The 25,739-nt window shown below is 38.4% G+C and overlaps 2 protein-coding genes across 4 annotated transcripts; both read left to right on the plus strand.

The window, feature by feature from the left end:
• The first annotated feature begins 1,679 nt into the window (after positions 1-1,679).
• On the plus strand, positions 1,680-12,680 carry gpr45 (G protein-coupled receptor 45). Of its 3 annotated transcripts, none has more exons than XM_051906177.1 (3): positions 1,680-2,036; positions 3,588-3,852; positions 11,095-12,680. In XM_051906177.1, the coding sequence occupies exon 3, from the start codon at positions 11,218-11,220 to the stop codon at positions 12,343-12,345; it is 1,128 nt and encodes a 375-aa protein (XP_051762137.1). In that variant the 5' UTR covers positions 1,680-2,036; positions 3,588-3,852; positions 11,095-11,217; the 3' UTR covers positions 12,346-12,680. The 3 variants fall into 3 exon arrangements, with proteins under 3 accessions (XP_051762137.1, XP_051762138.1, XP_051762139.1); XM_051906178.1 differs by having other exon boundaries at positions 3,588-3,736; XM_051906179.1 differs by lacking the exons at positions 1,680-2,036; positions 3,588-3,852 and adding an exon at positions 3,863-5,136.
• Positions 12,681-14,110: 1,430 nt separating this feature from the next.
• Positions 14,111-20,828, plus strand: c9h2orf49 (chromosome 9 C2orf49 homolog). The gene is made up of 4 exons (XM_051906180.1): positions 14,111-14,498; positions 14,710-14,867; positions 19,426-19,780; positions 19,912-20,828. The coding sequence occupies exons 1-4, from the start codon at positions 14,373-14,375 to the stop codon at positions 19,966-19,968; spliced, it is 696 nt and encodes a 231-aa protein (XP_051762140.1). The 5' UTR covers positions 14,111-14,372; the 3' UTR covers positions 19,969-20,828.
• The last annotated feature ends 4,911 nt before the right edge of the window (positions 20,829-25,739 follow it).

Consider the following 25,739-nt stretch of genomic DNA (forward strand, 5'->3'; position numbering starts at 1 on the left):
TTTGTTTTCTGTTTTTTGAAAGATTATGTCCTTCTCGTTTTACACTTCATGCATGTGCACTAAATATTAAATAAGTTAATAATGATAGCTTAATGTGTACCATGGTGATTTGTACAGAGGCTCCGTAGATTTGCACTAAACAAGCCTAATCAGACAGTGAATGTGAGAGAGATCGACTGAGCGCGTGCGATTACCTGCGTCTGTCCTTCAGGCCGAGACATGAAAAAAGGTTGTGTCCAAAGATAGCGAAATCTCTGCCTTTGCATCGACGCATTACTAGTCAGCTGAGCCTTATAAAGTGGCGCTCAAACTTAAAATTATTTCAACAGCTTGTTTCTTTACATCTCTCTTTGAATGAATCAGCGTGCAGCTGAATGAATGGTTTAAAGACTCAAAGACAGTCCCTTGCCGCCACCTTGTGGCGCAACAATGTAACTACACTGACTGACAGCCCATCTAGAACGCGCAGAGATGAGTAGTTCTGCTTATACTCGTGAAATATCAGCAGAAAGTCTCTTGTTTAGTCAGATTCGAGAACTAACTATTTTACATATAACAATAGCCCTACGATCTTATTGTCAGGTTTATGTTCTGTATGTAAGACCCATATTTTCACATTCTCTTCTGTTTACTTCACTTCCTGTTTCAATGCTGTATTTAGTTTCGATATTGAATATGACCTCGTTACAGATTATATCGATATATGGCGGTAATACCGCATTTCGCGCTATTGAGCCACTCAAAAATATCGCAAAGGAAATTCCTTAACCGCGACAGCCCTATATATTTTATTGTATTGCTGTCAATAGATCCTTCTAAAATGTACACATTGCACCTTTAAGTCACCAGTCATTGGCAGGTGTGGCAAAAAGTTCGTTATAGGCCATGTATGTAACTATTTAAGAACATTTTTGTCCCTCAACCCCAGAAATGAGCTAAATCTGATAAAAAAAACACGTTTTGTGGTAAAATGGAGACGTCCTCATTTGAAAATAATATATACTTCTTTAAAAGTTTGGGGTCTGTAATTTTTTTTTTTTTTTTTTTTTTAATGTTTTTGAAAGAATTATTGTATGCTCAATACATTTATTTTATAAAAAAAAAAATACAGTAAAACAGTAATATCGTGAAATGTTATCAAAATAACTTTTCTATTTTAATATATATATATATATATATATATATATATACTGACTCCGTTATCATACTAACGTTAGTGTGTGAAGTTTGTATTAACTGTAAATATAGCCTATTATTTATATTTATTTTATATATCTATAAGCTACTTATTTATTAGCTAAATATAAAAGCAATAAAAGTCTATGGTATGTCCCCATTTAGCTAATTACAAGTGTGAGTGTGTGGGTGTGAAAGGAAAATAGCTACAGCTGAACAAAAAATAAGCATGATGAATGAAAAAATTTCAAGGACATGTTGCCTGCTGTCTACAACAAAAGCTTGCAGTCCAGCTTTGATCTCATGTCACTATTTTACACCCTTAAAAATAAATGTTCCCATTAGCATCAGGTTGATGCCACAAGAGAACGTTTGTGCAGCTCATTTCTAGTACTTTAAAGGACACAGCAATTCATACACAGAGCCAACAATGTAACATCAAAAACGTTATTAATCTCCAATGTATCATACAGTAGCTTTAAACAAACTCAAAAGCCCTATACCCAGCCAAAACATTCTTGATAACAAGAGGTCCTTGGCTGAACTGAGCTTTATTTTTATGAGAGTAGCCTACGTCAATGACCTCCTGATGCAGTTTGTCATCCGTGTACCTCTGAAATCCTCGAGATGAAGCTCATACTACAGCTGCCTGTGATTGATTGCCGTTGTCACACCTCCAGAGCTCCACACCCCGACGGATGTGTTTCATGCAGCAAGAAATCGCATCAGTGGAAACAATGGCAATCCTCTGACTAAAATCAAACTACAACGGGCAGCCTCTACAACACCTTGTCCTTCAACTGTTTTGGATTGTCACGGCTCACCGCCCAACAAACACACGGACTTCAGTTGATAAAGAGGTAAAATCATCACACAATCTAGCTGTGTAAATCACATCACGTCTGCTAAGCGCGCCAGCGCACGTGAGAGCTGAAACGTTGCATCAGTGCCATGTATCGTGTGATCAATGCATAAATCACTAGGGTGCGATAGTGATACCAGTTGTCGCTTAGACATTTTCAAAATAATTACATTTTAATAGGCTTTGTTTCCTATCGTGTGGTTTATAAACTGCAGTTAGAAAACATTTAGTTCTGAATGTTTTGTGGATTTGTAAACAATTATTAAGGTGCCTCAATCAGCTTCTATGGCTGAGCACAGATCCATTTCAAAGACTGAGATGTGTTCTGCTTTATAGTCTAAAGAATTCTGAAAAACCCATGAATGTCTTTCTGAAAACAATACAATTGTTTGCTTACTTTTTACACGAATTTAAGATGACCTGTAGTTTTTTTGACTAATATTTACATTAAATCGGTTCTGTACAATTAGCTGCACCCAAATTAGCTGAATTCCATCTGGTGGGTCTTTAAAAAAATAACACCCTATATCAACATTAACTGTATGTTGAATAGGAAACAGCTTGGGTCATTTTTGTATGCATAAGCAATCGTGCTTAAATGAAATGTGTTATAAAAATGTTATAGCCTACAGACTGTATAGCATATAACAATATATATTGTGCCAAGATTGAATAGTAATGGTAATAGTGTGCAATGAATATAAACAACAATTTCTGGGCCATCAACCATATTTGCAACTAAATAGTTGACAAATGATGATATTATTTTATTGTTAATATGATAATTATTATTATATTTATCAGTGTGTAAAGAAAAACAGAAATAAGACAATAAAAATTTGTTCTCTATATCAGCACTTGGACACTTCAACATACAAGTATTCATTATCGGCATTGGTCAGAAAAGCAATATTGTTCAATTAATGGCTAGTATATGGGTGACAGCTGCTGTGGACACCTGGGTTGAGGTCTGAGAAACAGCATGACTGAGACTGATGGATCCAGATCAGTTTCCTCTTTGTGCACAATTTGCTGCTAAACATTTTACTGTTTACCACGTATTGTTATTGTCAGCTACATGTGCTATACTCACAGTAAAGAACTTGCATATGTTTAATTGTACACATGTCATAGTATATTTGTTCTGGTTCCATTGTTATTCCACTTTTACATTATTATATATTTATATTTTTACATAGCCTATGATATATTCTTTCTACATAACAACATCCTGCATATTACTATTACTTAATTCGTATGCTTCTGTCCACCGTATCTCACCTGTACCCTTTATCTGTGTTTGTATCCACACTGTACACCCAAAAATCTTTAACAATGTATGCTGATAATCCCCAAGGGATTGTATTGTATTGACTCTATATACTGTGAATTACATGGGAGATTTTAAATAGATTATCACCAACGTTTATAGACCTGAATGAGAAAAATCCCAATATATTTTAAGCCCCTCTCAATTTGATAAATGGAACATAGAGTAGAAAATATATTTCATGAACCATGTGTAACTGTGTTCTGCTATGTTTTACAGGTATTCTGGTATTTTCTAGGACAATGGAGGTGTCAGAGGATGACATGCGATGTATGATGAATACTTGGAATTTACATCCCCCTTTATATCTGCACTATCCTTCGCAAAGAACAGCCCAGAGTAACCATGGCAACAGCAGCATCCTCTGAGTGAGCGTCATTCCCTCTTTCATCTGTAAACATGATGACCGTGGTCTGTATATGCTCACAATATTGCTCATATTGTGCTGCGCACAGATCGCTCTACGGATGTTCATGCAAAAAAAGTAATTATTACAAAATAGTTTTGACTCTGTCTGAGGCATACCATTGAATATGCCTATACTTGAGTATGTGTGTTTTATGCAGTTATCAACGGGTGTGGGAAAAATGTCCGTCACTGAAATCCTATCACAGACAATCTCTTTGCACTTAAAAGGGATAGTTCACTCAAAAATTAACATTCTGTCATCAGTTACTCTCCCTAATGCTGTTTCAAACCTGTAGGATTTTCTTTCTTCTGCAGAATACAAAAGAAGATATTTTGAAACATCTTTTAGCTATTTTTTTCCATATAATGAAAGTTTATTTGTAATATTTTACCTACAAGCTTTTCAGTTTTTTTTTTAAATCCTAAGACCTGTGCAAATGTTTGGGGTCAGTAAGATTTTTTAAATGTTTTTGAAAGAAGTCTCTTATGCTCACCAAGACTGCGTGTATTTGGTCAAAAATAGTCATGTTGTGAAATATTATTACTGGATGCACTGATACTATTTTTTAAGGACAGAGTACCGAGTTTTTCTAGTACTCGCCGATACCGATAGCGATGCCTATACATTTAGTTTTTTGAATGGAAGTCTATGGGAGCACTCGGGGCAAATCTCGGCCAAAGTGAAATTGCCCAAAAAGAGGCGGTACTCCACAGAACGTGATTGACGCTGATTGGACTATAGCCTATATCCAGAGGCAGAACAAAACAGCCTAGCAGTGACAGCTAGCGTAACACTGTGGTTGAAAAAAATCCGTCCCTTTCTCACTTTGGTGGTGCGTCGCCCTAATGAAGAAACCGCCCCTGCTTCAAAGGGCATAATTACCAATAAATATAATTGTTGTTATATAAAAAGAAATTTACAAACAAATTACAACAATACAACAAATACTATAGAGATACAAATTAAATAAACTTGTTTTTCAGATACAGTAGGTTTATTTACCATGTATACATTTATTTAACATCTTTTGTTGTTTTATTAACATTAATGACAAATATAGGCTACGGTCCCTTTAAGACCGAATCCATGGATACTGACACATATCCTGTTTTCACCCAAATGTTTACGTCGCCTGAAGCCATAACCGACTGTATTTACGTGAGATACTCTACACGATGGACATTTTGACAATTATGTGTGCCTTTGACCATTCAGGCGCGAGGAGAACTGATCGCGCGCTGTCTGAGAGAACTGGGATCGCGCGCAAGAAAGAGAGAGAGAGCGCGCGAGAGAGAGCGCTTCTGGCCTGCGTTCAGCCCCGACAAAACGTTGCAAAACGTTTTTTAAACGGAAACAGTGGTGCGTTGAGTTATATTTATAACAGTTATATTTATAGTTATCATTCTTGGTGTGAATGGGCCTTAAAAGTGTTAATTTTAGTGCTGTCAAACAGTGTTAATTTTGGCAGCCATTTTTGATTTAGTCTTAGTCTTTATCTTCAGACGAAAATGCTCTTTAGTCTTAGTCACATTTTAGTCATTTTTGTCTTTCATATTTTAGTCTAGTTTTAGTGGACGAAAAGTCATCGCATTTTTGTCAAGTTTTAGTCATTACTTTTAGTCAAACTACAGTTAACAACATTTATTTTGATAGCTATTTTATATGTATGCAGTTACACCTTTTCCATTAAGGGACAATATCTGCCCTCTTAAGTCGATTTTTCCAGTGCATTTTTTTTACCTTTATAAATACCTTTATAAAATAAATAATGCTTTAAAAAAACGATTCGTTCAAAGCCGCAGATTCGTTCACGAAACACAGCTTGTGTGCTGCAGTTCTGCTGTGGCTTTCGTTGCAAAATAGAGCAAAAATACTGACAATACTGTTTTAAATGTACATCACTTAATATTACCCTTTTGTTTGTTGAACTGTTGTATAAAAGCAATGTCACATTTGAAATCGTGTGGATATTCGGGAAACATTGCATTCTTGCTGGTATACAGGTGCTGGTCATATAATTAGAATATCATGAAAAAGTTCATTTTTTTATTATAAATTATTTTTAAAAATGAAACTTTCATATATTCTAGATTCCCTACATGTAAAGTAAAACATTTCAAAAGTTTTTTTTTTTTTAAATTTTGATGATTAGAGCGTACAGCTCATGAAAGTCCAAAATCCAGTATTTCAAAATATTAGAATATTTCCTAAAATCAATAAAAAAATGGATTTGCAAAACAGAAAAGTTAAAGTTCTTTAAAGTATGTTCTTTTGTGCACTCAATACTTGATCGGCAGGACATATTACAGCAAATGACTTGCTCCTAGCACAAATTACTGCATCAGTGAAGTGTGGCATGGAAGTGATCAGCCTGTGGCACTGCTGAGGCACTATTGAGCCTTCAGATCATCTGTATATTGTTGGGTCGACTGTTTCTCATCTTTCTCTTGAAAATATCCCATAGATTCAGGTCAGGCATATTGGCTGGCCAATAAAGCACAGTAATATCATGGTCAGCAAACCACTTGGAAGTGGTTTTTGCACTGTGGGCAGGTGCTAAAGTTCTGCTGGAAAAGGAAATCAGCATCTCCATAAAGCTTGTCAGCAGATGGAAGCATAAAGTGCTTCAAAATCTCCTGGAAGATGGCTGCATTGACTTTGCACTTGATAAAACACAATGGACCAACACCAGCAGACGTCACGCCCCCCCAAATCATTATTGACTTCAGAAACTTCACACTAGACTTCAAGCAGCTTGGATTCTGTGCCTCTCCAGTCTTCCTTCAGACTCTGGGACCATGATTTCAACATGAAATGCAAAATTTACTTTTATCTGAAAAGAGGACTTTCGACCACTATTCACTGTCCAGTTCTTTTTCTCCTTAGCCCAGGTAAGATGCTTCTGACGTTGTCTCTGGTTCAGAAGTGGCTTGGTAGTCCTTTTCCTGAAGATGTCTGAGTGTGGTGACTCTTGATGTGCTGACTCCGGCTTCATTCTACTCATTGTGAAGCTCTCCCAAGTGTTTGAATCGGCTTTACTTGACAGTATTCTCAAGCTTGCGGTCATCCCTGTTGCTTGTGCACCTTTGCCTACCCAATTTCTTCCTTCCAGTCAACTTTGCATTTAATATGCTTTGATACATCACTCTGTAAACAGCCACCCCATTCAGTAATGACCTTCTGTGACTTACTCTCTTTGTGGAGGGTGTCAATGATTGTCTCCTGGACCATTGCCAAGTCAGCAGTCTTCCCCATTAGTGTGGTTTCAAAAAACAAAAGATACCCGGATTTTATACTGTAGGGATGGTCATTTAATGAAACTCAAATGTAAATATTCTAATATTTTGAGATACTGGATTTTGGACTTTCATTAGCTGTACGCTCTAATCAACAAATTTACAAAAAAAAAACTTTTGAAATGTTTTACTTTACATGTAGGGAATCTAGAATATATGAAAGTTTCATTTTTTAAAATAATTTACAATAAAAAAATGAACTTTTTCACGATATTCTAATTATATGACCAGCACCTGTAATATGATCAACATTTGTATGTTTTTGTATCGAAGAGAGTTTTAATCTAAAATCTCTATGCAGTCTGTGTCTGTATTTGTTATTCATGCTAGTAAGTGCTAAATCCTAAAATTGCTAGTAAGTGCTAAAATTTACAAAGGCATATTGTCGAGAATAGCACTAATGTAGCGCGATTTGCTGCCGTGGATGCAGTCAGTTTTGACCGCGAAAGATGAGGTAATTTGACTGAATGTCGAGTATACCTGCTAGAAATACATGCCCAGTTTTAATGTTATTTTGAGGTGGAGTAGAATAAAACGAACGGCAAAACTCAGCATTTTGTTCGCGTACGTCAGTTTGAGAACCACTGCTGGATGCAGCCTACAATTTGATCGCAGATTTAGTCAGAAAACAAGCAGCGCAATATAGACCGACTGAATGACACTTTAAGTAGAAAATCTCAAATGAAGATCGCTGAACTCCAGCTTAGCCTACTTGTCTCTGTTTTCAGATCATCCGCGCTTCTTCCTCAATGTAGACTATAGAGAGCGCGTGTGCGTGGTTGCCAGATTGCAAAGATTAACTAAAACGTGTTCTTTTAACAGAAAAGCTCTGATTGGGGATTCAAATTCTGGAAATCTGGCAACCGTAAGCATGAACGCTCATAAAAACAGTGATTTCAAAAGAGTAATTTTGGTAAAGTTTAGTCTTTTAGCCACATTTTAGTCTCGTCTTTTTTCGTCAACGATATTGCATGTGTTGGTTTAGTACCTCCCCAAAACTATGCCATTAGTCTACGTTTGTGCTGATTTGTGCCGCAAAAACTAACGTTTGTGCTGTTTTGGTGTTCGAGATATTGAGCATTATTTTTTTTGGTCGTGTGACGTCATTCTCCACCCCATGTCGTTCAAATCGCTCCAAACCGGTGCCATTCGTTTGTGCTCGATTTGTGCTGGTTTGTGCCATTAAAACAAACACTGTAACTGTTTTCCTTCCACGGATATAACAAATATAATTCGGGAGCTGTGACGTCACTCTTCACCCCACTTCATCTAAATCGCATGAAACTGGTGTCGCTGGTTTGTGCTCGGTTTGTGCCGTTAAAATGAACACTGTATCTATTTCCCCTCTTTAGTAATAACAAATATAATTCGGGAGCTGTGACGTCACTCTCCACCCCATGCCGTACAAATTGCTCCAAACCGGTGCCATTTGTTTGTGCTCGATTTGTGCCGTTAAAACAAACATTGTAACTAAGACCTCTTCTTAAATATAATGAAAAAATGTTTTATGAACAGTTATGTAACTCTCCACCCCATGTCGTTCAAATCGCTCCAGACCGGTGTCGTTCGTTTGTGCTCGATTTGTGCCGGTTTGTGCCGTTAAAATGAACATTCTATTTATTCGCCCTCCTTAGAAATAACAAATATAATTCAGGAGCTGTGACTTCCCTCTCCACCCCATGCCTTGACATTGGTGTCATCTCTCATCGTCTTAGTCATGGAAAAAAAGGTTGTCAATGAACATTTTTCGTCATAGTTTTCGTTAACGAAATTAACACTGCTGTCAAATCGATTTATCACTTTAATCACATTAAATTAAAGTTTGTAAATATGTAATATGTGTGTGTGTATGTATAGTTCATAGTTCAGTCATGAAACTCTAGATGGCGCAGGCTGATGAGTCCTTAACGCAAGCTGATGATAATTATAGCGTTAACTGCTGGTACAAGCTGATTGGTCCATGTCACATCTGCAGCCAATGAGCTTGTTGTTCACACATTTAAATGGCTGGTTACATTCACTATAGCAGTTTGCAGAGTGCTTCAGAGTTCCTCTAAAACCCTCCACCTTCCCCAGCTCCACCTGTATAGATCTGCTATGGGTTATTGATATATGCTATTTGTGCAGCAGCACTATGTCTTATTCGCAGCAGCGTATCGGCGTATGTATTGGCAGTAGCAAGTTCATGTACTTGCTCTGCAGCAATCAGCAGCAGCAATAATCTACAACAACAGCAATAATCTACAGCAGCAGCATAGCAGATCTATTCCGCCAAGACCAAATACATTAACATTGCCATATCCATTACCATGCTAACAATCTTTGGAGAGTTTTCATGATTGAAATATATATATATATATATACATATACATACATACACACACACACACACACACACACATATATATGAGTAATATCACACTCGTAGCCGTGCAATATGCCTGTATATGTAGGTTATCACAGCGTGCTGATATACAGCCATATCGCACGGCTACGAGTGTGATATTGCGTTTATACAACAGTTTGACAGCACAAGTGTGTAAATAAATAAGAAACAACAGCAGAGTGTCTTTAAAAACCCTCTTTTGTGAGGAACTACTTCCTTCCGCCACGGAACAGTTGAGCCCAAGCCTCCATTACTAATTCTGAAAACGTCACTTTAGAACTAGTAATGAAGGAACGCTGAGTCGCTTCATTGAAACTCACTGTAATATGTAGAGTATTATGAGAGAGAGATCGCCTGAGTGAGTGCATTACCTGCATCTAGCTGATATTCTTCAGGTCAATCTTATATTCATAATCACAAGATCAGTTTGAATGTCCGCTGAGGAAAGCAATATCTTTGTCTTTGTCCTTTTAACATTTAAGACATTCCCATGACAGCGCTAGTCAATGCATCTGTTGTGTCTCGTAAGATATTTTTTAAAGTAAAAACAACGTCCTTGTTTCCTTGTTTCAGTCCATTTCAATATAAAAGTCTTTGCGACTGACTCACTCATTCATAAAGACAGTCTTTGCTGCCATCTAATGGCGAATTAATGTAACTTTCACTGAAGTCGAAATCACTAACGGACTCTTACTCGATACCAAAAAATATGGCATGTTATTTATATAAAATATTATTTATTCAACTTAAATTAACAACAATAGCCATTATAACAGAATAAGAAGTAAAATGGGATATAAACACAAGCAAACAATTCAGTCAAAAGTACAAAATCAGCACTCTAGTTAGTACAGGATTTAATTTCAATTTAAATATAAAGTTATGAAACTTAATATAGCCCTTAAGCCAAATCTGTTAGCTCTAGAACAAGTAATAGATTAAAAAATAAAAAACAAACAAAAAATTCCCATTTGATATACCCAAAACGAATTATACCTCATGTTTAAAGACTATCTACATAAGAGCCAGTGGCAAATTCCTGAAGGACTGGCTGAGATTAAGCTGTTCTCTGCAGGTACGTGAGTGCTGAATGGTCACTGATGGCCTGAAGCTCACATCTCCTAAAGCATCTAAACAAATTTTCAAATGGGTGCTATGTAAACATAAAAATATGAGGTCTAAACAACTACATTCTATGAACTATTAAAAAACTATTAAAACTACATTCCGTTACAAAATAACAGTAGTGTCTATAAAAATATGGTGGGTTTGCTCGTCCGCCATGACACTTGCTGTGAGAATTCTGACAGCGGAGTGATTCAAATGGTGAAACGGTTCCCGTGGCAATACTAGTAGAATATCGCATGGCTGGAAAGACCTCTCAGCCAATCAGAACAAACTGTTGTATAAATAAATATATATATTTACAAACTTTTGTGTTAGATGCAATTAATCGTGATTAATCGATTTGACAGCACTAAAATTAATACTTTTAAGGCCCATTCACACCAAGAATTTTACAGTACTAATTAAAAAAAAAAAAAAATCATACTGACCCCAAACTTTTTAATGGTAGTATAAGTTAAGATATGCATTGTTATTAATATACCTCACACTTTTGGTCTTCTGTTGCAGGTTATGTTTTTACAACGTCTTCAGTGTGGAGAGTAATTCTCTTAATGGGAGTTCACATAACCATGACAATGGTTTAGCTTTGACTTTCCAGGTTTGAATGGATGATACCTGGTAACAGCTGCCATGTTTTCCTGTAATGGCAGCTCATTGGAGGAGTGTGGCCTTCTTGAACCAATGGAAACTGAGATGCAAGAGTCTGATACTGCCCTCATGCCCACCACTCTCAGGGTGGCACTGGCTGCCATCATGATCTTCATGATCACCATCGGTTTCCTCGGCAATGCCATTGTGTGTCTGATAGTGTATCAGAAACCAGCCATGCGTTCAGCGATTAATCTGCTCCTGGCCACGCTGGCCTTCTCTGACATCATGCTGTCATTGCTATGCATGCCATTCACCGCCGTCACTCTCGCAACTACGGACTGGAGCTTTGGAGTGGGATTCTGCCGCGTGTCCGTCATGCTGTACTGGCTGTTTGTTCTGGAAGGTGTGTCCATCCTTCTGATCATCAGCGTCGATCGCTTCCTCATTATAGTTCAGCGGCAGGACAAGCTGACGCCACATCGGGCGAAAATTCTCATTGCCGCGTCATGGGCTCTGTCGCTCTGCGTGTCCCTACCGTCCGTGGTTGGCTGGAGGACAGCTGGGATCGGTGCGCAAGTGCCGCAATGCATTCTGGGATACAGCGAATCGCTGGCGGACCGGGGTTACACGGTTCTGCTAGCGGTCACGGTGTTTTTTGTGCCATTCGGTGTGATGTTGTATTCCTACCTGTGTATTCTCAACACGGTGCGACGCAACGCGCTGCGCATCCACAATCACACCAGTGAAGGCAGCGTCGCCATCAACCATGTCAGCAAGTTAGGTTTAACCGGTCTACAGCGGCCCCAAGTCAATGTGGACATGAGTTTCAAAACCAGGGCCTTCACCACCATCCTCATCCTTTTCATTGGCTTCTCTGTATGTTGGTTGCCACATACGGTGGTGAGCCTGCTGGCGGTGTTCAGTAGACGCTTCTACCTCAGCCCAGCGTTTTACCCGGTCAGCATCGGGGCGCTGTGGTTGAGTTACTTAAAAGCGGTTTTCAACCCTGTGATATATTGCTGGAGAATCCGAAAGTTTCGTGAGGCCTGTCTGGAGTTTATGCCCAAGACTTGTCATCTCTGTCCCAAGATTCCCGGGAGAAGTCGCAGGCGTATAAGACCCAGCAACATCTATGTGTGCAGCAGTGAGACCCAGTCTTCAGTCTAGGATTTGCGCCAAAGTATGTTTAATATTGACAAGCCAAGAATGAAAGATGATGTTTAGATGTAAAACACTTAAGTCATGGTTTCAAGGGACTGTGTCCTTGAAATCCCACGGAGATGAGAACGCTTATGAATTGAATACTTGACAAATACCTCCTTCTATCATAGTCTGCAGTGATGAAGGAAAAAGCATTCAAATTCATCAAAGCAATATTCATATATGTTCCTGAACTAGGTCCTGAACTGAATTTCTTTGATTTCAGTTGGAAAGATTTCACATGTTCTGCAATTTTGTAAAACATGGAAGTTGTCAAATAAAGTAACTAAACTGGTGATTTACTGAACATGTTTGATAGAATTTATTCATGATTAGGGGAGGGGTTTTTGTTTTTGTTCATTATTTACATTCACATTTTTTAATTTCCAAAGTGAAACTGTAGGACTGATGGGAGTTGAACTGCATCCCTGCTGAAACAAAACAAAACAAAACAAAACAAAACAACTAAAACCAGCCTAAGCTGACTGGCTGGTCTTGGCTGGTCTTCCAGCCTGGTCATAGCTGGTTTAGAAGGCTTGTTTTAAAGGGGTTTTGGCCATTTTTTAGATGGCCTTAAACCAGCTACATCCAACTTACTTAAACCAGCAAAGATCATTTTCAGTTGTTTTACCAGTCTGACTGAAGAATTTTGCTTTTGCAGTTTGCCTATATCACGTTTGACTGAAGAATTTTGCTTATGCAAATTGCATGAAACTGCCATCATAGACACTCTCATGTAATATTTTCACCATTCCTGAAACTTGTCATTTGGAGTGCATTATTTTTTAAAAATGTGGCATTGTCAGTTAGGCAAGAATTGTAGATTGTCCATTTCAGTTGGGTTTCTTTATCAGCCATTTGGTAAATATCCCTATATAAAAGCCGATACTCAAATCTGCCAATATTGAAAAAGAAAAAAGGTGTTGAGTGTTGACTGATATGTGTCTTCCGGTGCCCAAGGCTGATATCAATGTCAAAAGTGCAGAGTTGCGGAGGTCTGATACAATGTAATAACATATACCTGGCTGGTAGCAAATGAGATTTTCACAAGATCAGTGAAGTGAAACAAACTCTTATTTTACACAATGAGTAAATAAAATGTTTATTCTAACAAGTGGACATGGTTACCAGTCAGTGCTAATAATTTGTAAGTGGCTAAATATTGACCTGTTAAAGGGTTAGTCCACCTAAAAATGAAATTTCTGTCATTAAGTACTGACCCTCATGTCACCCCAAACCTGTAAGAAATCCAAGGGTTTCTGAAGCACACATATATATATATATATATATACGTCATTGCACATTTTGAGGTCCTAAAAAGTATTAAAGACGTCGTTAAAATAGTCCATGTGACTACAGTGGTTCAACCTTAATGTTATGAAATGACAAGAATACTTTTTGTGTGCAAAAACAAAACAAAAATAACGACTTTATCAACAATTTATTCTCTCTCCTGTCAGTTTCTTGCGCTGTTGACATAGTGAACGCAGTGCAGAGCGTCCGTGTTTACGTCTGGACACCAGTTCAGTATTGGCGACTCTGTACATGTGAGCACCATGATGCATGCGTGTAATGCTGACCAATAATGTGTCAGCGTTCTGACATAGAACACAGAAGCGTTTACTGGTTTGGAACGACATGAGGGTGAGTAATTAATGATAGAAATTTAATTTTTGGGTGAACTAACACTTTAATGGTCTGGCCAGTCAGTAACATTGATTTAATTTCTTTCAGAGTAGTAAATCTATGTGCAAATGCATGTGAAAATATGATATAACTTTCTTTAGGTAAGTCAAAGCCTGTCAATTCTGTTTGAAAATTAAGTATAATTGACTCATGAATTGACTCGTTCTTTATTTAGCTCATGTTTCTTTCTGCCCTTGCAAACATTGTACTGTAGGTGGCAGTAATGGTCATGTGATGTTAAACGTCTCTCACATAAGCGCAGAACAAGAGCGCTTTTTCCTGCGATCCCCGGAACTGGACTGAGAAATATGGCGTCGCACAGGGGAGACAGAACGAAAAACCCCACATCAAATGCTGGAGATGTTTCCAAAATCGACCTTCTGCTTCACCCAGAGCTCCTTTCTCAAGAGTTCATTCAGCTCATGTTACATGAGGTGAGATTCGGAGCAACATGAAATCAGTCGGTTTACTGTAGACTACATCGCATAACGTGCTTGTTCTTTACAGGAAAATAATATTAATAGTTTTGTTATTTTTGGTTAGTTATACATTTATCAGATAGTAAATATACCTGAAATCTGAAGAACGAATAAATCAATAGTCACTGAACAGCAGCAAACGAATCACGCCTGTGTTGTGTTTTAGAGGAAGATAGCAGTGCGTAATCATGAGGACCGTGACCAACTGACAGGTCTGTACCTGCGGCATGTCCTCCCTCTCCCGCAGAGAGATCTGCCCAGCAGCCGCTGGGGGAAGAGGATGGAGAAGAGCAAAGCGCGGCAGAGCTGCACCAGTGCGCACAGGTACACTGTCACACAGGTTATGATGCTGAGCTTAAAAGAATTGTTCAGGAATTGTTGTTGTATAAATAATATGAAAATTATTTAACATTGATTTACTCTCGTGACAGTAAAGATAATTTATAATGTTACAAAAGATTTATGTTTCAATTTATAAATGCTGTTCTTTTGAACTTTCTATTCATCAAGGAATACTATATATTAGGGTTGGGCATCTAAGGTATAATGCCGATCCGATACGCATCTTGATACAAAAGTATCCGATCCGATATATTAATACATTTTGCGATGCAATACGATACGATTCACACCCATATCACGATACGATGCGATAATTCAGCACTAGCTAATTAGATCAAGTTTATGTGGTGATGTGAAAGAGGATGCGGTGCCATTGAGTTCGATTATTTATTAACCAAGTAAAACCAATACTTTTTTACAAACTGGCTCTTCTCTCAGAGCCTGAGTGTCGGTTTACAGTAGAGGGCCATTTTAGAACACATGGCACATATTATTTAAGTACTATTTCCAAGATAAACAGTTATTGCCGTAGAGCGCGCGGAACTGTTAGCAAGCGGGGCATGGAAAAAACTTTCAATACTTTTCTCACCACTTTTGGAGCTGGTAGCTACAGGTGAGTCACAGCTGGAGGCAGGGGATGCAGGGGCACTGGCAGACGCTTCCGAATCCACAACAACACCGTGGCGCCGCTTCAAGTGAGATATCAGATTAGTCGTACTGCCCGTGTATTTTACAGATGCGCGGCACATTTTAAAATTGCATCTGTCTTGTCAAGTCGTCCGTCTTTCTTGTAAAATCCATAGTGTTCCCAAACTTTAGATTTAAAATTTAGTGGAGGATAAATTATCTCGGCGTCCGACATGTTTGTTTTGCTTACTCCTCGCGCTTCCTGACAACTACCTTTGGGCGCATCACTGGCTTCATCCGCGCAGCTGATACATTGAGTTGTAGTGTACACACATCCGCAAGTCCGTTGCTTAGGCCTACTTTATGTAGGTCGATTAAATTATGCGCAAAAAAACAGGTTGACAACACTTGTTAATAAATAAAGAAATACATTCTGTATTAAAAGGATAAGCTGTATCTCGGGAAAACCGATGCATCTCGATTTGTTTCCAAAATTTCATTCATCCTCTGCTGCTCTACCGATGCACTCGCATCGTGCACGCGCATGACCGCGTATCGATACATATCGGTTAATCTTCCCATCCCTACTAATATATATATATATATATATATATATATATAATTTATTAATATTAACAATATAAATTACTATTAAATCCCTTGTTTGAGGTGTACCACAAAGCCTACATGATTGGTAATGGTATGTAACTGTCCGTAATTTATTTATTTGCCAAACGGAGTTTATTCAAATCTGCCAGTTACGGAGACTTCCGGGTAAGCTGATCTACAGCAGCTTTTGCGCCTTCGCTAAGGCATTAACACACCAAACCACCAAGCCGACGGTCGGCCGACTAAGTTTTCTCAGTGTTGTTCCACACCGTCAGCTTTTTTTCGGCCGACATGTTGAATCGGCGTCGGCGCTCGTTGGTCCGTCGGGCCATCTGATCATTCTGATTGGCTGTTCAGCTACTGCCACCTGCTGGTACGGGAAGGCATTTCATCTTATGCAGGCGCAGAACGGACGTGCTACTTGGCCGTCGGGTGTCGAGCGTCGGTTTGGTGTGTCAGGCCAACTTTGGACCCAGACGCTGCTGACGTGAGCCAACCCCGCAGCCTGCTTTCGTTGCCACTAGTTCGTCAGCGTCGGCTTGGTATGTTCCTGCCTTTATGGAACGTCATCATTGTCCTGCGTTTTCATTGGTTTGCTGGCCTATGGCGAATTTCATAAGCAGGATAAGCTGTGAGCGGACCGCTCGCCCAAGAGGAAAAATGAGCTGCTGCCAGATCTCGATCACCAAAAATCACATTGTATAAACTAACTAGACTTAGCCAGACTTTTACAAGCGGATTACAAAAATACAGCATATTTTGCAAACGCACCTTTCGCATGTTGCGCCTTCGTTGACTCAAACATCAAGGCACATCTCAACAGGTAAATATGGGCTACTCTCAATAAAAGGTCCAGCATATTAGAAATACTTACCGCTGTGTTGCTATTTGTCGAGAGCAAGCAAATGAGTAAACTAACACTGTCTAGAGAGAACGCGAGCGTCTTGCTATTCAACGTAACTGCATCGGCCACATTTTCTGACGCACCACCCAGCATACCCGGTTAAAAAAAGTCACTGCTCGCCACTAATATATATATATATATATATATATATATAGTGTGTTTGTTTGTTTTACGGAATTTTTTTTAATTACAGTTGGATTTCGTCTACATGTGTCTCACTCTTGCCGCACAAATATTATTGAATGAAAGAACCCGTGTTACACGGCTTACACAAACGAATATCGAATATAATGATGCAATGTAATGTAATATTCTTTTTATGGGGGGGGTGCTACCTCACAGAAATGAGTTTTTGCAGGGTGGGATGTCTGTTATTATGGTTACACTTTACAATAAGGTTCATTTGTTAACATTCGTAAATGTATTATTAACTTACATGAACTAACCATGGGCAATACATTTGTTACTGTATTTGTTAATCTTTGTTAATGTTAGTTAATTAAAAATACAGCAGTTCGTTACTTCACAGTGCATTAACTGTTAACAAATACAACTTGATTTTAATAATGTATTAGTAAATGTTGAAATGAACATTAAGATTAATAAATGCTGTAGAAGTTCATTATTAGTTCATGTTAACTAATAATGAACCTTATGGTAAAGTGTTACTGTTATTATTGTTATTGTCATCATCATCATCTTTATTTATCATGTTAGTTGTACAGAAGAAACACAAGCAGTTTCCCAGATGAGTGATCAGTTACAGTGTTTCCCTGGACAACAGTCATTATTCCAAAATATCTGACTGAAGTATGACAGAGAGCTTTGTAATAATTACTTAAACTTATCCATCCACATGTTTTTTTTTTTTTGCCCTCGTAATCTTTAATCAAAATAGCTCCCCCCTCCCTCTTGCAGCGACTTCTCTGATGACGTTTACAGGTGTGAGGGCAGGATCAACCTGTCACTCACATGACATCACAACAATAGCAAACCACAACCATCCAATCAATTCGCCATGGACAAAATTAAAGTCCTGCCCTACAGTTTTTCTTGCTCGAGAAGCAGTTTCACACGGATATACATCAAAATAGGGAAGAAAAGTCTATCACAGCTTCCGTTTCATGTTGACTTGTCAAGTGTGGAAATCTCATTGCCGTCTGTGTTCAGATTCAAAAGTGATTCACACCAGGGGCCTGTACTATGATGGTAGTTGAACAAACTCAGGGTTATAGGATTAGTTTCAAGTTGACAAAACCAAACCACTACAATCCGGCTTTGTTGGTACCATGATGCTGATCATCAACTTTCTCTGTCAACTCAGGCTTTGATCCTGAGTTTGTGGAGCGCGTGCACATGAATGCGTGACATCAGTGATGAACAGCCAATCACATGCCTTGCAACAGAAAGAAACTGTGATTTACTTCTCGTGAGAGAGCCAGCATGATTCAAAACTCTTTTGCTGAAGGTAAAGAGATTGAAGAAAATGAAGAATTTAAATGCATTTACACTAAAGAAAATACTTGTCCATGAAAGAGGAAAAATAAAAGAAATTATCTTGCTCTATCAGAGCAAGTGAAAATTGTCAAGTGTTTATATAGTTTATTATATACAGCAATAGAGATTCAAACATGTAAGGTTATGTAGTCATTTTTAAAGCGTTATCTGTTGATTCTACAGCTTACATATGATCTGTATATATTAATATTTATTTAAAATAAATGCTTAATAATAACTGTTAAACTAAAATTGCTTGTGTGTAATGGATTAATAATAATATAGATCATATAATAATTATATAAATCATATATAAATCAAAATAATTCTATAAATCATTAAAGCAAGACAATTTCATCGTTAAATATTTGTTTTTACTATATAGTGATCTTTAATTTGGAGGAAGAGAAACTGGGGGAGGGACTTTATTGCGTTGGACGTGTCAGTGTCACTTTGCTCACATCTGATTGGTCCAATTTCGGTTTGAGATCTCTTATCCAGAACATAACCTGCTGTGGAGCGTAAGTTACTATGGCGATGAACACCGCTAAAAGCCAAGTCACTTTCATGGTACCTAAAACCCAGGATTGGCACAAACTAATCTGAAACTTAACTGGCTAACCAGCTAATCCGGCTTCATGGTACAGGCCCCAGGTTTGATGACCTTTGGTGGCAAAACTTAATTGTTTACATGTCTTTTAATGAAATTTAATACACTGTTAATATGTGGAATAAAAAAAAAAAAATTTAAAAAAATGAGCGCACCAGCAGAGAAGTTTTTTTTTTTGTGAAAAATAATTAAAATTTTATGTTCACAGAAAGTAGTCATATGGCTGTTATGTAACTGCATGAAAATGTCCAAAGGTATGGTTTCTCCTATATTATAACTCTGTTTTGTTTCAGTTCAAGCACTGATAGTGGCAGGAAGAGGCCGTTGATTGTGTTTGATGGCAGCTCTACTAAAACTGGCAGTGTGAAGCTGAAGAAACCCGATACTTCATCAGCACCTGTCGCCACAGACCGAATAAAGCCCCCAGTTTCCAGTATCAGTCTCACAAACCCCATACGCAAGCTCTCTGGGACCTCTACAAACTGCTCTTCCTCAAATTCCTCTAACAGGACCCCAGTGTCATCGCCAGGGGCCAGTCCCAAAAGCCCCTGTAATCACTCTAACACTGCCAACTCCTCGCCACATTCAAACAATACCACGTCTAAGCTAAAGCGCATGTCCCCCAGCGATGGAGAACATGACACTGCTGTAAGTATGACACTAACACCATGGAAATCTGTTTATTTACCTTGACAGGAGGTTTGAGAGTGGATTTGGTTTTGACAGTAAATGTGAATTTAAATTTTCTGATTTAATTTCTTCCTTTTTTTTCATGGCAGAAGGACATTAAGTCACCTGATGCAAAGAAAAAGATTCAACACATCACATGGCCATAATCTCTGATGTCATCAAGGACAGATGAATAACGCCACTGACATCATCTGCTGGGTCTCTGTGTTGGCCAAGAAAGACACTCATGATGAGACACATGAATTTGAAAGATTGGTTCTTATCACACACCTCAAGTTGTCAATCTCACCTTTACTTACCAGCCTCAGGAAAAGTGACTTGTGCAGTGTGACCCTCCGGTTCATTTCACAACCAGGAAATGCTTCGGCTTTAGGCTTGGTGTAGTGATGAAGGAACTGACACATTCCTAGCAGTTTTATGTTGGACTGATCAGAGTTTCCCTTTAGAAATCTTTCTTGCAATTAATAAACTTTTCAGTGCACGTGAATCATGTTGACAAATCAAACCCACCTAGAGGGAATAGATGGACATGCTCTTGATGTGTTTTAGAGATGTCTGCTGTGTTTTACTGACATAGGAATATACTGAGTAACTGAAGAAATCACTCCTTTCTCCAATAAAATGTTTGCAAGTTGATCTGAGACTTGGATTGGAATAGGCCCTTCCAAGTGGTTTGGCCAATATCAAGTAAATCCCATGACAGTTTTGTCTTTAGCCCCCATAATGCAGTTGTGATGTGTGTTGCATCATGCATTGATGTATTTAAGTAAGAAAGCAAAATGAAGGGTACTTCACATGTCAGTGTTTTAGTGAAGGTTTTTCTAGGCATAATGAATTGAGTTTTTATTGAACTGCATGGAATGTTTCTCACTGACAACCAGCCTGATGAAATAAACGGCTGAGAGGATTGATCATGGTGTTTGTAGTTCTTTTTTTAAGTTTATTTTTACTAATACTTAAGTACACTGCGGTAGTCTACAAAATAAAAGATCATTTATTAACTATATATGATGTTTGAATTTCATTCAATTTATACTTCTTTGTTACAGGTACACTACTGTTGAAAAGTTGGGGTCTGTATGTTTGTTTTGGAAAATATGCTTACCAAGACTGCATTTATTTGGTCAAAAATATGTAAAATATTACAATTTAAAATAACATTTAAAGGGGTGGTTGATTATGATTTCACTTTTTTAACTTTAGTTAGTGTATAATGTTGATGTTTGAGCATAAACAACATATGCAAAGTGACGACGCTCAAAGTTTAATGCAAAGGGAGATATTTTCTTTTACAGAAATTGCTTTATAAGGACTACAACAAACAGCTGGTAGGGACTACAATGAGCTTCTTCCCAGGTTGTTGACATTACAAACCCATAAGAGAAGAGCTGTTGTAGTAGAGCAGAGGTGTCAAACTTAGGTCCTGGAGGGCCACTGTCAAGCAGAGTTTAGCTCTAACCCTAATTAACCCACCTGAAGTAGCTAATCAAGGTCTTCACGATTACTAGAATCTTACAGGCTGGTTGGAGCAAAACTCAGCAGGACAGTGGCCCTCCAGGTGTGAAGTTTGACACGTGTAGTAGAGTGTTGTTGCCATGCTGTCATTTTACACTGGACTGCTTCACAAATGAGGGTCAATTCGATGCTGGATTTGCACAAAAGATTTACATGATGGCGCATGCTAGTCGATGAGTTGAATCAACTCCACAGTAACTACATAAATTTATCCACTAACCGTTTAGAAACGTCCAGTTGCATTCTAAAAGTTGTAGCTTCTTCCTGAGTCTCTCCATCAGTGTCCGACTGAACAATGTAAGGCTGAACACCGTTACTGACAATCGCCATTTTGGCTGCATGAGATTCTCCAGGTTTGTTGTTGTTGAGAAACCGAAAGCTCCGCCCTCTTTTGGAAAGTGGCGGGAGCAGCAGCTCATTTGCATTTAAAGGGACACACACAAAAACGGCATGTTTTTGCTCACACCCAAATAGGGGCAAATAAGCTGTAATACAGTGGGTACAGAAAGTATTCAGACCCCCTTAAATTTTTCACTCTTTGTTATATTGCAGCCATTTGATAAAATCATTTAAGTTCATTTTTTTCCTCATTAATGTACACACAACACCCCATATTGACAGAAAAACACAGAATTGTTGACATTTTTGCAGATTTATTAAAAAAGAAAAACTGAAATATCACATGGTCCTAAGTATTCAGACCCTTTGCTGTGACACTCATATATTTAACTCAGGTGCTGTCCATTTCTTCTGATCATCCTTGAGATGGTTCTACACCTTCATTTGAGTCCAGCTGTGTTTGATTATACTGATTGGACTTGATTAGGAAAGCCACACACCTGTCTATATAAGACCTTACAGCTCACAGTGCATGTCAGAGCAAATGAGAATCATGAGGTCAAAGGAACTGCCTGAAGAGCTCAGAGACAGAATTGTGGCAAGGCACAGATCTGGCCAAGGTTACAAAAAAATTTCTGCTGCACTTAAGGTTCCTAAGAGCACAGTGGCCTCCATAATCCTTAAATGGAAGACGACCAGAACCCTTCCTAGAGCTGGCTGTCCGGCCAAACTGAGCTATCGGGGGAGAAGAGCCTTGGTGAGAGAGGTAAAGAAGAACCCAAAGATCACTGTGGCTGAGCTCCAGAGATGCAGTCGGGAGATGGGAGAAAGTTGTAGAAAGTCAACCATCACTGCAGCCCTCCACCAGTCGGGGCTTTATGGCAGAGTGGCCCGACGGAAGCCTCTCCTCAGTGCAAGACACATGAAAGCCCGCATGGAGGACTCCAAGATGGTGAGAAATAAGATTCTCTGGTCTGATGAGACCAAGATAGAACTTTTTGGCCTTAATTCTAAGCGGTATGTGTGGAGAAAACCAGGCACTGCTCATCACCTGTCCAATACAGTCCCAACAGTGAAGCATGGTGGTGGCAGCATCATGCTGTGGGGGTGTTTTTCAGCTGCAGGGACAGGACGACTGGTTGCAATCGAGGGAAAGATGAATGCGGCCAAGTACAGGGATATCCTGGAAGAAAACCTTCTCCAGAGTGCTCAGGACCTCAGACTGGGCCGAAGGTTTACCTTCCAACAAGACAATGACCCTAAGCACACAGCTAAAATAACGAAGGAGTGGCTTCACAACAACTCCGTGACTGTTCTTGAATGGCCCAGCCAGAGCCCTGACTTAAAACCAATTGAGCATCTCTGGAGAGACCTAAAAATGGCTGTCCACCAACGTTTACCATCCAACCTGACAGAACTGGAGAGGATCTGCAAGGAGGAATGGCAGAGGATCCCCAAATCCAGGTGTGAAAAACTTGTTGCATCTTTCCCAAAAAGACTCATGGCTGTATTAGATCAAAAGGGTGCTTCTACTAAATACTGAGCAAAGGGTCTGAATACTTAGAACCATGTGATATTTCAGTTTTTCTTTTTTAATAAATCTGAAAAAATGTCAACAATTCTGTGTTTTTCTGTCAATATGGGGTGCTGTGTGTACATTAATGAGGAAAAAAAATGAACTTAAATGATTTTAGCAAATGGCTGCAATATAACAAAGAGTGAAAAATTTAAGGGGGTCTGAATACTTTCCGTACCCACTGTAAATGATCTGTGGGGTATTTTGAGCTGAAACTTCACAGACACATTCTGGGGACACCAGAGACTATATTACATCTTGTGAAAAGGGGCATATAATAGGTCTCCTTTAATAACTTCTGTTTTGAATTTTCAGCATCGTTACTCCAGTCTTCAGTGTCACATGATCCTTCAGAAATATGCTGATGTGCTGCTCAAGAAACTTTTCTTTTTATTATTGTTATCTGTTGAAAACAGTTTATATTTTTGTAGAAACCATTATACCTTTTTCTGGATTTCTTGGATTAATAGAAAGATCAAAATAACAGAATTGTATCATTACAATAATAAATGCACAAAATTTATCGACATAGACCTCATGTTTTATATGATAGTTTCGTCTTTACATCTGTTGTTAGTCCCGAGAGCATTTACATTAGTCAATAAATATGTGGATCCAAAACAATTGTTAGATTAACCTGATGGACGAAGGGTATAATTTTTGTTCAGCATGCCAGAGGTTCTGGGTTCTAATCTGCCCTCGTGTAATTTTTTTTTTTTTTTTCTCATTAAAACCAAAGATGTTCATTAGTGATTGTATATCAAGAGCAGGGACACGTTTATGTTACATTTTGTTTTGTGATTTCACTGGAAAGAATAGAGTCTCCGGCTGCAACAGTGTCAGCGATAGATTGAAGCGCTCGTCCGTGTGAAGACTGCGCAGTGTGCACGAGCGCCAAGAGCACAATGTTGCCCCACTGATAACAGCGGCAACGAGCACTCAACATGATCTCAAATACAACACATCCCAGAGACAGATCGCCTATTATTTAACACAAACAAATAAATAAATTGCTAATCATCTAGAGATGTTTATTTTGTATTAGTATACATCCGTGCAGCGAGATGTTTCAAAAAGTGGTGGGGACAATATCGAACCTGGCAAAAAGTGGTGGGGACATGTCCCACCTGCAAATTACGCCTATGATCCTTGCTAAGTAAAAGTTTTACTTTCCTTTCGAACGGGAACTCGCGCTGTGTCCCCCAGAGGGCGCTGTGGGGAGGGAACCATGGATTTACATGAGTAACTTGAGAAGTTTCTTTAAAAAATAATCTTACTGACTCCAAACTTTTGAACCATGGTATAATATCGAATGACAATTACATTTGAATGAATTTTTAATTTTTACTGAATTTCATATAAAAGATGTTCAGTTCTGATTCTGAGTGGTTCCTAGTTGTTCTTGATCCAGGATTAGGCAGAAGGAAACAATGACTATGGAGACAGCAATGGTTATAATGACCTTTTCACCATTGCCTCATTCTTTGTAGTTTATCTCCAGTCACAGATCAGAGAACTTCTACTTTGTTCTTTCACTCTTGTCAGCACACACTCGCTCTATCAGCTCACTCATTCTCTCACTCATCACTATGGTGCAGAAATTGAAATCACGGAGCTTAAAGGGATAGCTCCACACAAAAAATAAATTCTATCATCATTTACTCACCCTTAAGTTGTTCAAGACTTGTATAATTTTCTTTGTTCTGCTGAACACAAAGGAAGATATTTTGAAGAATATATTAAACTGAACAGTTTTGGGGCACCATTGACTTCCATAGTAGTTTTTTTTCCAGCTATGGAAGTCAATTGTGCCCCAAAGTGGCCTGGTTGCAAACTTTCTTCAAAATATCTTCCTTTGTGTTCAGCAGAACAAAGAAATGTATACAGGTTTGGAACAACTTGAGGGGGAGCAAATGATGACAGAATTTTCATTTTTGGGTGAACTATCCCTTTAACTTATCTCCTTCCCCACTGTTTGAGAGTTTTCCTGAATTCCTATAAACAAATCCCACCATTACAAAATGCACTACCTGTCAAAAGTTTGTACATGTCTTATTATGTTTTTACTTTTATTCTAAGATGTTAAAAATAGTGATGTCATCAGAACTATAAAAGGAAATGTATGAATTAATGGCTTCTGGATCACCCTTTTCTAGATTCCAGCTGTCTATTTACTCAGCCCACTTCATGAGGTGCATCCCGGGATGCTTTTACACTTTGCTTTTATATTAGAAATTGAAGGAGTTTCCATGTATACTGGATACTGCATTTCCTTCACTATCTACTCAAACTCCAAGAAATTCATACCTAGACAATATGCATTTGACTGCAAAACTAATTTCAAGCATTTAATCATAAACCTTTACATAAAAAGCTTCAGACCATGACTGACAAACTGAATTTTACATAAGCCCCTATAGGATGGTTCATGTTAGTTTCCATGGGCATTGTTCAACACTAGGTGGCTCTATTTTCTTATATTATTGT

Source organism: Ctenopharyngodon idella, chromosome 9, assembly GCF_019924925.1.
Source record: "Ctenopharyngodon idella isolate HZGC_01 chromosome 9, HZGC01, whole genome shotgun sequence".
Taxonomy (NCBI): Eukaryota; Metazoa; Chordata; class Actinopteri; order Cypriniformes; family Xenocyprididae; genus Ctenopharyngodon; species Ctenopharyngodon idella.

Bases quoted from the DNA above. Each gene is read 5' to 3' on its own strand.
- gpr45 (XM_051906177.1), top strand. From the start codon at position 11,218: ATGTTTTCCTGTAATGGCAGCTCATTGGAGGAGTGTGGCCTTCTTGAA.
- c9h2orf49 (XM_051906180.1), top strand. From the start codon at position 14,373: ATGGCGTCGCACAGGGGAGACAGAACGAAAAACCCCACATCAAATGCT. The intron at 14,868-19,425 runs GTACACTGTCAC...GTTTTGTTTCAG, and splicing joins AGCTGCACCAGTGCGCACAG to TTCAAGCACTGATAGTGGCA. The intron at 19,781-19,911 runs GTAAGTATGACA...TTTTCATGGCAG, and splicing joins ATGGAGAACATGACACTGCT to AAGGACATTAAGTCACCTGA.